The sequence below is a fragment of the Hippichthys cyanospilos genome, chromosome 21 (genome assembly GCF_059441005.1).
Source record: "Hippichthys cyanospilos isolate Australia breed blue-spotted pipefish chromosome 21, RoL_Hcya_1.0, whole genome shotgun sequence".
Taxonomy (NCBI): Eukaryota; Metazoa; Chordata; class Actinopteri; order Syngnathiformes; family Syngnathidae; genus Hippichthys; species Hippichthys cyanospilos.
The window spans coordinates 5,341,464-5,356,721 of NC_142389.1; the positions used below are offsets into that span (position 1 = coordinate 5,341,464).

Here is a 15,258-nt window from a genome sequence, read left to right on the forward strand (position 1 = left end):
GTGTTTTGCACTTATTTTATTGTGTGCTAGCTTCTATTTTGTTTCTTGTGATTGCATCTTTTTTGCTGCATTTTTTTTATTGTTTTTGCATTTTTATTTGCAATTGTTTTGTTTGTTTGCCTCGTTTCTGTGTTTGTGGCATTCATCACCATGCCGTAAAATATTAAGTAAATTTCTCCAAAATCTCTCCTAAATTTCAAAATAAAAATAAATGCGTGTTTGATTTTCAAATCCAAACAAAGTTGCAAAAGGGCACCATTGTTTTATTGTATATATAAAGTCAACTGACAATTCTAATAAGTAGTTTGAAATAGAAAAAAAACTGGTTTAAAATGATCTTTTCAGCCCTCAGTTTTTTATATAAACCAGGGCCAAGATTTGTCAAAATCCTATTCTAATTCCTGTTTTCTTTTACAGTTAGATTAGATGCAAATTTTAGAACATGATGAAATATGATCCGATCTTGGAAGTGAGAGAGTCTTTTTTGTCACTTAGCAAAGCTTGTTGCCACAGCACCGATTTCTGTGTGTGCATGTTTGTGGATTGAATTCTGTGGCTGGTGACTGTGAGTCACACTCCTCCGCCACAAAAAATGCAAGGCCAAACAATGCACGCAATGACTCAAACATGCCAATTTAATAAACTTTTCAGAATGTGGACAAAGTTAGTTGGTGGCGGGGTGGGGAAAAAAAGTCAAATGTAATGGAAAAAATGCTTTATTGGCTTTTCTTCCTAACGTTATGTAAGAAAATGTTTCGAAGAGGAAGTGGAGTTCGAGTTGCAAAAGGATCGGAGGGAAGGGGGAGCGAGGGATGAAAAGGAGCGCCGGGAGGGAGGGATGGTAGTGGGTGTGGTGGAAGTATAAAGCAGTCCCTGTATCCGCTTCCTCATCACTTCATCCCTGCGCTCTCACTCATCTCCACGTCGACACTAACAACAACTCAGGTGAGTGGAAAGTTCCACGCGCAGAAAAGTTGTTTTTTTTGCCGTCGATCTTAAACAATGAAATTAGCTGACCTTTGCACATGATTTGGAGAGCTTTGCCATTTTACATAACGGACATCCGATAGCAGTTTGCATTGACGGCCACACCCAGGACGAGGGAGCTTGAACGCAGCAGTGCACTTTGAGTTTTTTTTTTTTTTTTAACCCAGTGTTTGCTTCTCTGATTCATGTTACATAGTCAATTCTGAACAAATTAAACTGAGATTAAGCAAGTATCTGTTGACACTTTGTAATCGAGTCCCCGTACCTGGGGGCACAACGGCGTCACCTTGACGATGCTTCGCTCGCCAGGGTTTTAGTGGAGGGGGGGTGAAAAACAGCTTTTAATCTTTGAAAACAAAGTGTTCCCTACAGATAACATGATTTCATGTTGTTATGTCTCGGACAAAAGGCTTGTTGTTTGATAGTCTTTCCCCCTGCAAACCACTCCCTCAACTTGAGGGTATAATAAACAAAGCTCTTTGGTGGCGTGCCAGCCAGTCTTTTACCACCACAAGACCTCGCGTGGTCCCAGTGGGCAGTTCCAGTAAACGTACACTGGCGGCACTTCGCCTGCTAGAGGGCGCCAAAGCATTCGAAAAGAGAAAACTGCACTTCGAATCTGGCGTGAGCTAGAAAATGTAATGGAAGTAACTGAGCTGTGGATTTTTTAAGAGAATGAATACAAGCACAAAGTGAAAATAAATAAATAAAAGTTAGCATTTACTCAATGATAAACGTGTTTTTAAATGGCGCCATCATGTCAGAAAGTAAATAAAACGGTAAGAGGAAAAAAATGTGCCCCAAATTGAGCTTTCAATCAAATTTTGAAAAACTAACTTCTCCCTGATGGAATATTGGTTATTACAGCTTCCTCTCATGCGAAGGTTGTTGATCCAATTCCGGCTTTGCCCTTCCTGTTTAAGGTTTGCATGTTCTCCCCGTGCCTGTATTTTTTTTCCTACAGATTGCAGGTATATTGGACACTCCATATTGGTCTTAGGTCTGTTTTTCAGTGTGAATGGTTGTTTGTCTCTGTGTGTCCTGTGATTGGTTGGCAACCAGTTCAGGATGTACTCCGCCTGCTGCCCAGACAGCTGGGATAGGCACCAGCAAGCCCGTAACCTTTGTGAGGACAAGAGGTTAAGAAAAAAAAAAAACAAGTTCAGAAAAAGTTTCAAATTTAAGCAGTGACAATAAATACAATATTCAAGTATTTTTAAAAAATCACTGCCTGAATTTTAGAATGTACACAAAACTAAAAAAAAATGATAAATGAATGGTTTGCATATAAATTATATCTTTCAATTGTGACACAAATTTTGCTAGCGTTTTGCAACATAACACTCCCTAAAAATATATTCTAATTACTCATATAAATACAAGCCTAAACACCTTCCCCCCAAGAAAATTTACAGCACCCAAAATTAAAGGTACAATATGTAATATTTTGTGCTCTCCAGTGTTGAAACCACAATTACCCTTAAAAAAATACAATCATCATCTTATTAATATGCAAAAACACATGTTCTGTCACATCAACATACCTAGGTCTAGTAATTGGTAATTATATTACATAGGGCGCGCCACGCCTACGGGATACAACATGTCGACATGACATGACAAGTTTTGCCGCCATTCTTCTGCTGTGCATAGTATAGTGATAGTATACTCATGAATTGTGGTTTCTCTGAGACACCGTAATGGGCACGCTTCAGAATGATTGCATTCTCTTAGTTCACCACTAGATGTTGCTAAATCTTACATAGTCTCCCTTTAAGCATTCAAACCATTTTGTTTTTAAAAAGTCAAAGCTAACGTTTTAAGGATCAATTTTTAAAAAATGACATCGCATTTATCGCAACGCCATTCACGAGGTGTGATAGTAAAAAAATGTAATTCACTTTGCGGAAAAGTTAATTTTTCCTTTGAACTTTCTTTGCCGTCTGTACATGTGTATGTAGCAGTCATCATGAGTCAAGTTCAGGGCGCCATCTGTTTACTCATCGACGCCTTCCAGAAATATGCCGGCAAAGAGGGCGACCCCAACTCCATGAGTAAAGGAGAGGTAAAGGAGATGCTCAGCCAGGAATTCGGCATCGAACTGGGGGTGAGTATATTTTCAGCACGCCGACAAACATGAAGCGAAACATTAAATTTGTTCTGGATGTGTGTGTGTTGAGTAGAAAGCTAAGGATCCGGCAGCCATCGACCGCATCTTCAAGGATCTGGACGCCAACAAAGACAACAGCGTGGACTTTGTGGAGTTTGTTAGCCTCGTGGCTTCTCTCGCTATGGTGTTGCAAGAGAGCCTAGTGAAAGGGGGCGCATGCAAAAAATGAAGCGTGCATTTTTGAAAGACGCCAATAAAATCATCCATACTTCATGTCATACAATAAACCACTAAAATAATCAACCTATGCTTTTGTGTGATTTGTGGGCATATATCGAAACAATCATTTGATTCTTTTTTTGTCAAATTGATCAATGCGATCGATGAATAGCGTCACGCAGCAATGGGGGTTCACTATATGGCTGACACCACCGGGGGCGCTGTTGGATTCGATCAGTTTGCACTTCGAAGAAGAAGAACACAAAGAGGCGTGAGAATTATAAACACATAATTCACTGTTTTGTGGAATTTCATTTCAAAACAAAGGGGAGAAATGTACAAATATTGACATGAATTGGAAAAGATTGTTTTGATTTCATGTGTTTCTTCTTTTTGGAGGGTATCGGGATCGTATTTTGATTCATCATAAATGGGCAAATGCGTAAAATGTAGGCGTCACTTTCTTTGTGAAGTTGCATAGTTGAGGTATGAAAAGAGCGGCGACGCCCCCGAGTTGCGTAGCCGCGTCTCGTGACGTTCCAGATGGGCGGGTCGTCAACAGCCGCCGCTCGCTAGTGTGCGAGCTCGGAGGTAGTAACGCCGCAGCAGGGAGCGAACCGGAGTGCGTCGTTTTGAATTAGCCCCGCAGACAAGCCAGCCCCGCACCAAAGCGACCGCAGGACACCAGCCAGTCAGCAGGCTCCTTGCGGATAAGATGGCGGATGTAGGGAGCGAGGAAACGCGGCCGGTTCTCCCTTCGGCATCCCACCACAACGGCCCGCTGGCGGCGACCGCACCGGCGGCGGGCACCGCGGGCCTCAGCCCGGCCACCGCGACGTCGGGTCCGCGGATGGTGCGGATAGTCAAGTCCGAGTCGGGCTACGGTTTCAACGTCCGCGGGCAGGTCAGCGAAGGCGGACAGCTGCGGAGCATCAACGGGGAACTGTACGCCCCTCTCCAGCACGTTAGCGCCGTGCTGCCCGGCGGGGCTGCGGACCGGGCGGGCATCGCCAAAGGTGACCGGATCCTGGAGGTGTAAGTCGGCTTCGTCTCCCGCTAGCCACCGCCGCTAGCTTTGTGATCAAACTGTTGCTTCTTTCTCATTGAACGCGTTTATAATCCACAAGTCGCTCAATTTGTCATTACCTACGCCGCGAACGAACGTTTTAAATCATTAAAGTGTATTTTTGGGCCATTTTGGACGTCTAGCGGCTTATATAAGTTGCACTACGAGCTTTGCATGTTGATTAGCTTGAGCCAAGCAGCTAGCCCAGGTAGCTAACGTCTCGTCGCCCCAAAACCTTCCTCGTCCGGACCGCTTGTTTTGGACGTACGTTCGACGTTTGAACGACAACCTTTCTGACGTTTTCCAGACATATTAACCGTTTCAATTGCCGTAGTTCGTGTGGACAATGGACCGCAGTGTTGGTCGTCCAATTCGTCATCGCATCGTGTGTGTGAATAACACAGACTGACAGCGTCGTTAAACGTTGATGTTTGTTGACATCCTTTTTTTTCTTTTAGTGACATTTTGACGAGTGTAAACATTCATGCTCGTTATTAACACTCATGATTTGCTATTATATGCGTATTATGCGTACCCCCCAAACACACACGCCAGGTATTGCCCCCCCCCATTTTTTTTTTTTTTTTTTTGAAAGACAGCAGAACTTGATTTTTTAAAATCCAAATCTATCGTCTTCATTTCACATATCACGAGAGTGTTTTCTGTTTGCATAATGTCAGCTCACAAAGGCATTTTTTTTGCAAGCTCTATGGGTGGGCACTCCAGAGACCCTATTTATAATACAAGCAATTAAAAAGTTTTCTTTTCTTACCCTCCATAAAATGTCCTCTTAAAGACTCAAAGTCACAAGACGTTCAAATAGGACTTTGGGGATTTGATAGGCTAAAATTACACAAAAGGAACTGAAACGAGCATCTGTATTTGCCTAGCCAACAAAAATATGGCACGCTAAAAAATTTGTTTTGGTCCTCGACCACTTGACGTCATGTGAAAATGAGGAATTGTGCACTGCTCAAATAATTCAGCTTTTTGCAATATCTGATTCCATTTTTGTCATATTTTGAGGAATATGTGACATTTTTGCAGAAGCAGCTCCTTTTGTGGGTTCGCGTTTTTATTTGTGTTTGTCTTTTGTTTATGAGCAGTACTTGGCAATGATTCAACAATATAGGATTTATTTTAATGCGTTTTGAAAAACTACATTTTCTGTGTAGCAGAAGCACTGATTTTAAGTCAACACGTTTCTTTTTCCTTTGTTACATGTCGTGCAAGGTCAAGTTCCTTTGACGTTTACTTTGATTGAGTCGTCTGTGTGCTGGTCTCGTTAAAAACCGCACGTTTTTCATTCATAGACGATAGGAAGTCACGATAACCACGTTCTTTCCGAGCTTCCTTATCAACGCAAAAGCTGCTGCAGGTGTCAGTCTGACCCGCTGCATGTTTAGTCAATAAAGTGACATTAAAACAATTATTAAAAGCAGACATGTTTGTGCTAGAAAAAAACTTTTCTTCCCCTCATGAAATACAACTTTAATACCACGTTAATGCATTCTGAATTCTGATTTTTCTCGGAAAATTCCAAATTACCATATTTTTCACGCTAAAATTATAACTTACTTTTGTGGAAAATTGATAAAATTGTGGGTTTTCTATGCAATATTAACTAATGTTCTAATATCTGAAATATGGCAACAAAAAAATTCCGGCAGTAAATATTTTTCCTAATAAAATAACAATAAGAAAAGGTTGTATTTTTTTCCACCCTTCATAATATTTTTTTCTTGAAAATTTAAACATGAATTATCCAAAGATAGTCATTTTTCAAAATACAAGTATTTAATTTACTGACAAATTTGTGATTTTATTTTTAAATTTCTCAAGTTAGTTCCCTTGAAAATCTTTTTATCCTCTTCTTATGAGTCTGACTGTTTCTAACAACATTTAACAATTTTTCCACTTGTTTTAAAAATAAAAGTTAAATTTTTTTATGTGGATGTGGGAGTAGACAACACCTTTCCTATGAAATTGGACAGCTACAACAACAACTATTTCTGCATCTCAGCAAATTTGTTCAAATATTCAGTTTTCAGTTGAGAAAATTATTTTTAAAAAGGTTTAAATGTTGTTTTTCTCCTCTGCTTCCACTCATCCATCCATTTTTTTACAGTTGTTTATCCTCACTAGGGTCTCCCTTGTTTTTCGCAATATTACCAAATTTTCTGACATAATTTTTTTTTTCTTGGAATATTCCAACTTTACTCCCCTGAAAATATATTTACTTTTTTTTTATAAACCTGATTTTGCTTTTTACAAAATGTCACACTTTTCCTCTAAAAATGAAAATATTATCCTAAATACGGCAATAAGTCAAAGGAACTTTCATCCAAATTTTGGCGTGTATAAAAAATAGCAAAAAAAAAAAAAAAAAATTAAGCTGCAGCTAATAAATTCAAACGTATGAATGGACCTAGTTTTTCCCTCCAATTTTACTTTTAAACCAGCAACACTTAAAACTGACTTTTTTTTTTTAATTCTGCAAAGCAAGAATCACGTTGTTGAAAAAAAAAAAATAGCCAATTAGCACGTCACACAGTGCTGGGCCGCCCCGTTGTTGCTCATGAGAAGATTACCCGAGACACCCGATGCTGCTGCCATCTGGCCTCCGCCAAGCCAAGCCAGCAGGTGTGTGACGACACAACTAAACAAGAAAGGCGGCTTAGGTATTCCGTTGTTACCCGATGACGAGTGTACATTTCTCATCGGGGAGCGATTGACTGAAATAAGATTCATTCATCTGGAATTTTGTTATTCATACGCAAAAATACGGTGTCATATGTTTCCAGCAACGGCGTGAGCGTGGAGGGCGCCACCCACAAGCAGGTGGTGGACCTGATCCGCGCCGGCGAGAAGGAGCTGGTTCTGGCCGTGCTTTCGGTGCCGCCGCAGGAAGCCGACGGCCTGGAGGGAGGCGAGGACGTGCAGCCCAACTACGACTACGGCGACAAGCAGGCCGTGCCCATCTCCATCCCCACCTACAAGCACGTGGAGCAGCACTCCGAGAGATTTGTGGTGAGTGCACCGCTTATTTTGCTTTTTCGCTTCATATTCTCATGTGGGGGCTGTTCGTAGTGTGGTTTTGTCTCAGGACTTGTTTAAAAATCTCATACATGGTTTGTCCTCAAATTTACTGATATTATACCCGCAATTAAACTTCCTGATTAAAAATATGTTTAAGAAATAATCTTCGGTATGGTGTTCAAGAAGATTGTGGGTCTGATCTGAGAGACAGGAGAACCTAGATGAGGGGTGTCAGTGGGCCACATTGTAGTTCCAGTTTCCTCCAATAAGGAATTGGATTGAACTGATTTGTCTTGTCAGGTTTACAACGTGTACATGTCGGGCCGGCAACTCTGCTCCAAGCGCTACCGGGAGTTCGCCATCCTCAACCAGAACCTCAAACGCGAGTTCTCCAACTTCACTTTCCCCAAGCTGCCCGGCAAGTGGCCCTTCTCGCTATCGGAGCAGCAGCTGGACGCTCGCCGACGCGGGCTGGAGGAATACTTGGAGCGAGGTGCGCCCTCCTACTTTTGACACTCTTAAGATGATCATTTGATTATTTCCTCACCTGGTTTATTTTCTTTGTATTTCTAGTTTGTTCTGTACGGGTGATCGGCGAGAGCGATATCATGCAGGAGTTTCTCTCAGAATCAGATGAGGTATACTAATATATATATATACACACACACACACACACACTGTATATAGATAAAAGCAAAATTACGGAGTTTTCGGTAATAACTGCACATAAAATCCCATATTAACATTAGGATTAGCGGCTCTCATTGGCCTTGTCTCTTGTTGGTTTTGAGCTGGCACGTCTTCTTAATTCACTATGCAAGACAACACTAGCAGGTAAACTTTTTTACTCAAGGTCCACATTTTATTTCTTTGTGTGTTTAAAATTCTATGATAATAATAATAAAATCTAAAAATATACATATATAAATATAAATATACAAAAAAATCAATGACCAGTTTGCTCAATTTGCAAATATAATGTCACAGGTATTGCACCACTCTTGTAAATGTAAATATTGAGTGGCGCTTTCCTCTCACCACGCAGAACTACAACGGCGTAACGGACGTAGAGCTGCGCGTGGCGCTGCCTGACAAGACCACCATCTCCGTCAGGGTTCGCAAGAACAGCACCACGGATCAAGTTTACCAGGTCAACCATTTTTTTCCCTCAACTTAAAGGATAGTCAACCCATCATTATTGTATTTTTTTTTTTTTTACAATAATAGTTGTGGCCCCACAAATCCAATACAAAATTCTGATTAATATTGTGAAAAATTAGTTAAATAAATACTTAGGCCTCAGGTAACAGTCAATCACAGCACAGCTCACCTGTTTGTTTGTTTTTACTTTGATCATGTGACGCAAGCTGAGCAGTGATTGATGGTCACAATCGCCCGTGGCAATTTTGATCACATTTTCGGTTGATAGCGAGAGCAAAATGGCCTCCACCTGAGATAGATACAATCGAATGGGGGTTGATGCTCACTTCATATTACACAAATGTAGATGTTAATCAAAATGCCCTGTCTAGAAGGCACAATTGTGATGACAAATATTCTTCCTGCAGGCGTTGGTGGTGAAGGTCGGGATGGACAGTATTATGGCCAGCTACTTTGCCCTGTTTGAGGTCATCAATCACACATTTGGTAAGAGCTATGAATTGTTTTTAGTTTTTCATGGCTCATGCTTGCTGGCGGCCAATAAAAGCCTCATCAAGAGGGACCTGATCTTACAAATACTCATCTTAGTACATATCAAGACTGTTTATACTGTATACTGTGTTTTACTCTAGGATTTGACATTATTCATGAATGTATTTTTGCCTATATGTTCCAGTGCGAAAGCTGGCACCCAACGAGTTCCCGCACAAGCTTTACGTGCAGAACTACACCTCGGCCGTGCCGGGCACTTGCCTGGCGCTCCGCAAGTGGCTCTTCAGCTTCCAAGAGGAGGAGCTGCTTCGAGACAACCCGCTGGCACTGCACTACTGCTTTCACCAGGTCACGATTACGTCCACGTTTTAAGATTTTATTTCAGGTTTTTTTTTTTTCTTCAACCAGCCAAAGATATATTAAAATTAATTAATAAAAAAACCAAAAAACGAATAGCAGCTACATGCCTGAACCGATCTCTTCTCTCTTTGCACCGTTGCCGTCTAGGCACTGGATGATGTGAAGAAGGGATTCATAAAAACAGAGGACAAATCCTACCAGCTGCAGAAGCTGGCAGAGCAGCGCAAGATGGCCACGGTCAGTACCACAGAACCGTCTTTGTCCGGGAAGGGGACTCGGGGATGCTGCTACTATACATACTGGAGCCATTACTGGAAGTTCACAAAGATGAACAGAAAAAGCATTTGAAACCTCCAGTGTGTTGGGAAAAGACATGAAACTGTGTCTAGTGTCAGAGCAGGTTTTTTTTTTTTTTTGGTTTTAAGGCATAAGCTCGCCACAAATTTGTAATATTTTGTGACGTGGTTCTTGGACGCGAGCTATTAGACATGCTAGGTAATTTGGTTTCCTCGTCAGTAGCAAGTATGTAGTTTTTTTTGTTTTGTTTTCCACACTTAGTCTTGCAAATATTCTTTGCAAGACGTTAGCAATGTGCATATATATAAACAGAACTAAATATAGGTGACAAAGTATTGCAAAGGAGTCGCTGTAACACAATTTAGCAGTGATTCACGTGCCACCTAATTTGCTCTTAATTTGAAAAGAAAAATTCACTGTTCCTGTCACGACACGGTCAAATCTCACGTACCCCCTGAAGTGCCTTCACGCATCGCCATTTGAGAACCACCTGCATTGTTACCTTGCATTTATTGAAGAGCGGCGTGTGACGCACTTTTAAATGGTATCGTCATGGAAATATTTCGTCCTTGATGCAAAGCCACTTTTTGTAAGCGCGTTTCGCATTGCCTTCCTCTACCGAGTCGCAGTACCAAAGTAACGAATGTGAGGATTAAGAAGTAGACCATAAAAACATTTCCCCTGAAAATATTTGCTAACTGATAAACGAGTTGTCATTTTGTGTAATTTTTGCGTGTCTTCTGTCAGTACCTGAGCCAGCTGCGCTCGTGCGAGGGCTACAACGAAGTGGTTTTCCCCCATTGCTCCTGCGACTCTCGGAGGAAGGGCCACGTCATCACGGCCATCAGCATCCATCACTTCAAGCTGCATGCCTGCACCGAGGACGGCACGCTGGAGGTGAGCGCCCTACATACAAAAAAAAAAAGAAAAATCCTCTGACATCAATGAGTTCATTTTTTATCTGTTGTATTAGAATTAACACGATGACATTGATATTTTCCTCAAGAGTAGCCAGAGAGTGACAAAGTGTGGCCATGGCCACCATGTAGCTCCGCCCCTTCCGGTAATGTGACTTGCAAAGCACTTTTTGTCTCCTTTCAGAATCAGGTGATAGCGTTCGAATGGGGCGAGATGCAGCGCTGGGACACGGACGAGGAGGGCATGGCCTTCTGCTTCGAGTACGCTCGAGGGGAGAAGAAGCCTCGCTGGGTGAAGATCTTCACTCCTTATGTGAGCGGAGAGCCTCTCATGCCCTTTAACGAATCGCAAAAGAAACAAATTGACAGACGACCCGTTTGTTTTTGTTCCGCCCGGCAGTTCAACTACATGCACGAGTGCTTCGAGCGAGTCTTTTGTGAGCTCAAGTGGAGGAAGCAGGTAGGGACCACTCCTTTCCTCTCCTATTCTGACTCCCGAGTTCAAATGTCTAAATATGGCTCCTTATTAGCCTTATCTTTGCAAACAGACAAAAAAAAGTATTTTTGTGCGCGGGTCCTGAATTAATTTTAGATTTCTTTGCTCCCAGGTTGAGGAAGAGGCTTCTGATAAAGACAACAAAAACTGCAGCAACAATGGTAGGCATGCTAAACACCCAACAACATTTTCCAGGAGAACCACAAAGGAAGGAATTTCTCTCGGGATTTAATATATGTCCAAATTGCTGTTTGACAAAGCCTGTAAGGACAAGCATAGGGAGACGTTTGCACCATTTGCAAACAACGAGTGATGAACTTAAATAACTATAGCTGTGAGTTTCATTCACTTGCGTTGACAAGGGATCAGCTGTCGGCGAGCCCCATCTTGCCTCCGAGCAAAGGCAGCACCGTTTATCTTGGCTCATGAGACAGTACCGTATGGAAACCACGAGGTGTGTATGTGTTCGGGGGGGGTCAACAAAACAAAAGGAGCACAGTTGATGATTACTGTATAAGACTTGGTAAAGGTACACGGGCTTTAATTTATTGCAGCCGCTGACATTTGAATTTAGCTGCTACTGTTTTTATTTACTCGCGCGTTTTCTACAGAAAGTACTTTATGCATTGAAAATTGAAAGTCTACAAACTTCTGTTTGGTCGCCATGTTTTTTGGAAAAAATAAGACTAATATATTAATTTCAAAACCTTTTCCGTAACCTGAAAACAAAAAATTAGGAGCAGACTTAAAAGTAACCCTTGTAAAACGGGAACGTTGCTTTGTTGCGAATCAGCCAATCGAAAGCATGTAATCACAAATTTATGTTGAATGGGAGTCAGCATGCACCCGCCACCATTTAAGGGGCCTCTGATTAAATTCAAATAGTTGTTTTAAAAACGTAGTTGAATACAAATTGCTTTTTTAAAAACTTAGCTGATATTTTTTTGCTATCTAGCAGAAGTGTGAAAATGTGTCAAATAGCTTTTCCACTCACAACAATAAACAAAAATTTATGATCAAAACAGCAGTCACTATTTGCACGTTCAGAATTCAGATAGGTCGTAAAGGTCACATTAATGATAGAAAATTCTGTTTGGAAGGGATTTATTTTGGCGACTTTTAAATGCATTTTGTGGGTTGGATGTTTTGGGTCTCCTTATCACGAATCCTCTGAGATTTAATCTGCTTTTATAAACACGCGGCAAAACGTATCAAACGCTCCCGGGGACACACGAGGACGTCCTGGCGCGACTATGGCAACGATATCATGTTCTTTCTCCGTGGCTCTGTGTTGCAGAGTTTCTGCCGCCTCTGGAGACGCAGCAGAAGGGATGGCGCCACCTAGGGGGCGAAATCGCCACATCCTAAACAAAAGCCAAACCGCAAATCCATCCCACACCGAACTGTTCCACTCGCATCGTCACACTCACCCCGAGAGCGCGCCCATCGACCACACCAGGACTAAAGGGACGGGGAGAGGCGGGCCGCACACCCCCCTTGAAAAAGGTCAAACCGGGATAGACTTTTTTTTTTCTTTGCAAATGGGGGAATGGGAATACGATCGACTTTTTTTTTTTGCAAAGGGGGGAATAGGGATACACGTGCAGCCAGGGATTCGTACCTAGACGAGCGATGCGGGGAAGTCGGCTTTCATTTCATTACCGGATCTTCATACTGTGCGTCTGTGAGACACTCCCCCTCCCGTAGGAGGCGCCGACACGTTGGTTCGCCGCGCCGCACACAAAAGCGCGTACCCAAAACGGTTACGCGAGCCGTGGGAGAATTCGCTCGGCTTCGAGCGAGCCCGCACGGCTGAGACGGAAAGGAAGGGAATCAGACCGGGTGAGAAGGAAAAAAAACAAAAAAAACGCTACCTGAAGGATGCAAAGTTTGATGCTGGACACGAACAAAGAAGTTTTCTATTAGTGAAGTCTTTTTTTTTTTTTTTTGTTCTGGTTTTTGTCATTTTGTCCAAAAACACAGGTAACACAAAATGTAACTGTTCTAATTGTGTGTATGTTTAACAAGTCTTTTTTTCCTGATCAAATATAGATTAATATAAGCTATAATTATTGCGTTATTGATCGAACATGAATTGTATGGAAAGCCTTTTGAGCATTTATTTATCCTTGATCATCCACCTTCCAATTCGTGTACTAGCCCGCTTCAGCCTGACAATTTTAACGCTCTCGTAGAACGACGACATAGTGATTTTTTTTTTTGACTAGTACCACCAATAGGCACTTAAACTTACTCATAAACTACTTTGCTGCACTGCATCCAATCGATATGTAAAAACTAGTAGATTCCAGAATCTACTAATAGCACCAAAATGCCCTACGAGTGGGCACTAACGTCTCACAGTAGTGGGTTAAAAAAAAGTACTAGTAGTATTTAGTATCAGGCTGCTACACGGCCCTATTCGAATGTATGCTGGTACTAGTATCGGCTGCTTTTTTGGAACAGTTCTTCATCACGAAGCGGAAAATAGATATTAGAAGAATAGGAAATTGTCATTAATTTCATGAAATTTGAAGGAAAATACAATATCAGTATCAGTATTGTGTTTATCAAAAGTACTAGTGGTATTGATGACTATTCAAAAACATGACTAGTTATCAGTCTGAAAAAAAAACAAATATCGAACAAGTATCGAACATCCCTAGTGACTTTTAAGAGTTTTTCACCTGGTGCTGACTGATAGTTTTCCTCTAGGGGGCAAAGAGTACCAGTACATTAAGCAGGGTAACTTTTTTTTTTTTTTTTAATGACATTGCTGCACTTACAGAACAACACTTGGTATTCTAGTACTTTGGTTTGCAAGTTGGGGCCCATGAGATTTGAAAAGAGTTTCTGCATGAGGCAGCGAATCTAATTGAAATGTTTTTATGCCCTAACAAGAACACTGCTTTTTCGAATTAAGAGTAAATAAATTGGAATACGAAGCAACTTTATGCTAAATTCTGATGTTGCGACTCTTTTGCAATATGATGTACTATACGTTAGCTTTTATATGGGTGTGCTTTGTCAGTGACTAAGTGTTCCAGCAGAGGAGCCAGAAATTAAACAGATGATGTTACGTCATCTGCCTTCAGGCGTTGCTGAATAAAATATATCTAGAGATGTAATTCTAGAGATTAATCAGAGACAAATGGCTTTGCACTTTTTTTTTGTTTAATCGAAAAGTTACTCAAGTTAGTCGGAGTGCACTGTTACTATCGCGGACAAAGAGTATATCCTAGTACATGGACCTTAAGATGGATATCAAGGATTTTGAGGAAAAGCTTTCCATAACATTTCAATTGGGGCAACAGAAATCAGTGTATGGCGTTCCATGTCATGGCCTGCAGTTTTCCAAATGGGCAATAGGGGGCAACAGAGGCCCAGTGTTAAGTCCTGTTTGAATGTGATGCTGTGGGCTGTGTAGTTCACCCAGCTAAGTGCCCCCCCCCCCCCCCCCCCCCCCCCCTGCAGATGGCTCCATTAACCATGTGTCAGGAGGTGTGTATGTCTGTGTCTAAGTGACTGAGCACTGCAGCCAGCTGTCTCAATCATACGCCGCAGTATTAACCGTTTTTTTAATTATTGAACCGGAATAGTTGTGGTTATTCCACCCAAAAAGGGCTGGATGGCGATTTTCACCCGATTTGCACAGATGAAGATAAATTAAATCGTTCAATCCCAAAGACATTTTTTTTTCGAGACCGGACATTCAGTCCCATTTACTTCTTTATATTTCTATCAATTTTATCCAAGTGTTTTGGCCAAACGAGGCTCTAAAATTGGCAGGTACTTGATGAAATAAGTACTCGATCGATTACTTTAGGTAATAAAGTGCGACAATAATTGACTGCTTCAGGTGGTTAATATTTTAATAGCCAATTACTTAAGGGAATGAACTGCCACAATATTAGGGAATTAAGTACTAAATTAGGATTACATAAATTACTAAAGTAATTAATAACTCTGGTGAGTGTTGTCTATTCGTTTAGTGCCATTTTTAGACTCTCCTTGAGCCAAACACTATTGAAAACAAATTATGCATTTAAATAACTGGGGTTGAACATCTAGACAAAAAAATAACGTAAAAAGATGTATTTGGGATTGAGTAAGT

General features: G+C 41.3%; 2 protein-coding genes across 3 annotated transcripts; both read left to right on the forward strand.

Annotated features, from left to right (window-relative positions):
* The first annotated feature begins 795 nt into the window (after nucleotides 1–795).
* LOC148406269 (ictacalcin-like) lies at nucleotides 796–3,400 on the forward strand. Of its 2 annotated transcripts, none has more exons than XM_088405450.1 (3): nucleotides 796–945; nucleotides 2,949–3,094; nucleotides 3,171–3,400. In XM_088405450.1, the coding sequence occupies exons 2-3, from the start codon at nucleotides 2,957–2,959 to the stop codon at nucleotides 3,324–3,326; spliced, it is 294 nt and encodes a 97-aa protein (XP_088261576.1). In that variant the 5' UTR covers nucleotides 796–945; nucleotides 2,949–2,956; the 3' UTR covers nucleotides 3,327–3,400. The 2 variants fall into 2 exon arrangements, with proteins under 2 accessions (XP_088261576.1, XP_088261577.1); XM_088405451.1 differs by having other exon boundaries at nucleotides 806–945; nucleotides 2,952–3,094.
* Nucleotides 3,401–3,406: 6 nt separating this feature from the next.
* Nucleotides 3,407–13,213, forward strand: snx27a (sorting nexin 27a). Its single transcript, XM_088405447.1, has 13 exons — nucleotides 3,407–4,351; nucleotides 7,187–7,412; nucleotides 7,722–7,914; nucleotides 7,995–8,059; nucleotides 8,467–8,571; nucleotides 8,990–9,068; nucleotides 9,259–9,422; nucleotides 9,582–9,671; nucleotides 10,479–10,628; nucleotides 10,833–10,961; nucleotides 11,049–11,108; nucleotides 11,257–11,305; nucleotides 12,442–13,213. The coding sequence occupies exons 1-13, from the start codon at nucleotides 4,032–4,034 to the stop codon at nucleotides 12,510–12,512; spliced, it is 1,701 nt and encodes a 566-aa protein (XP_088261573.1). The 5' UTR covers nucleotides 3,407–4,031; the 3' UTR covers nucleotides 12,513–13,213.
* The last annotated feature ends 2,045 nt before the right edge of the window (nucleotides 13,214–15,258 follow it).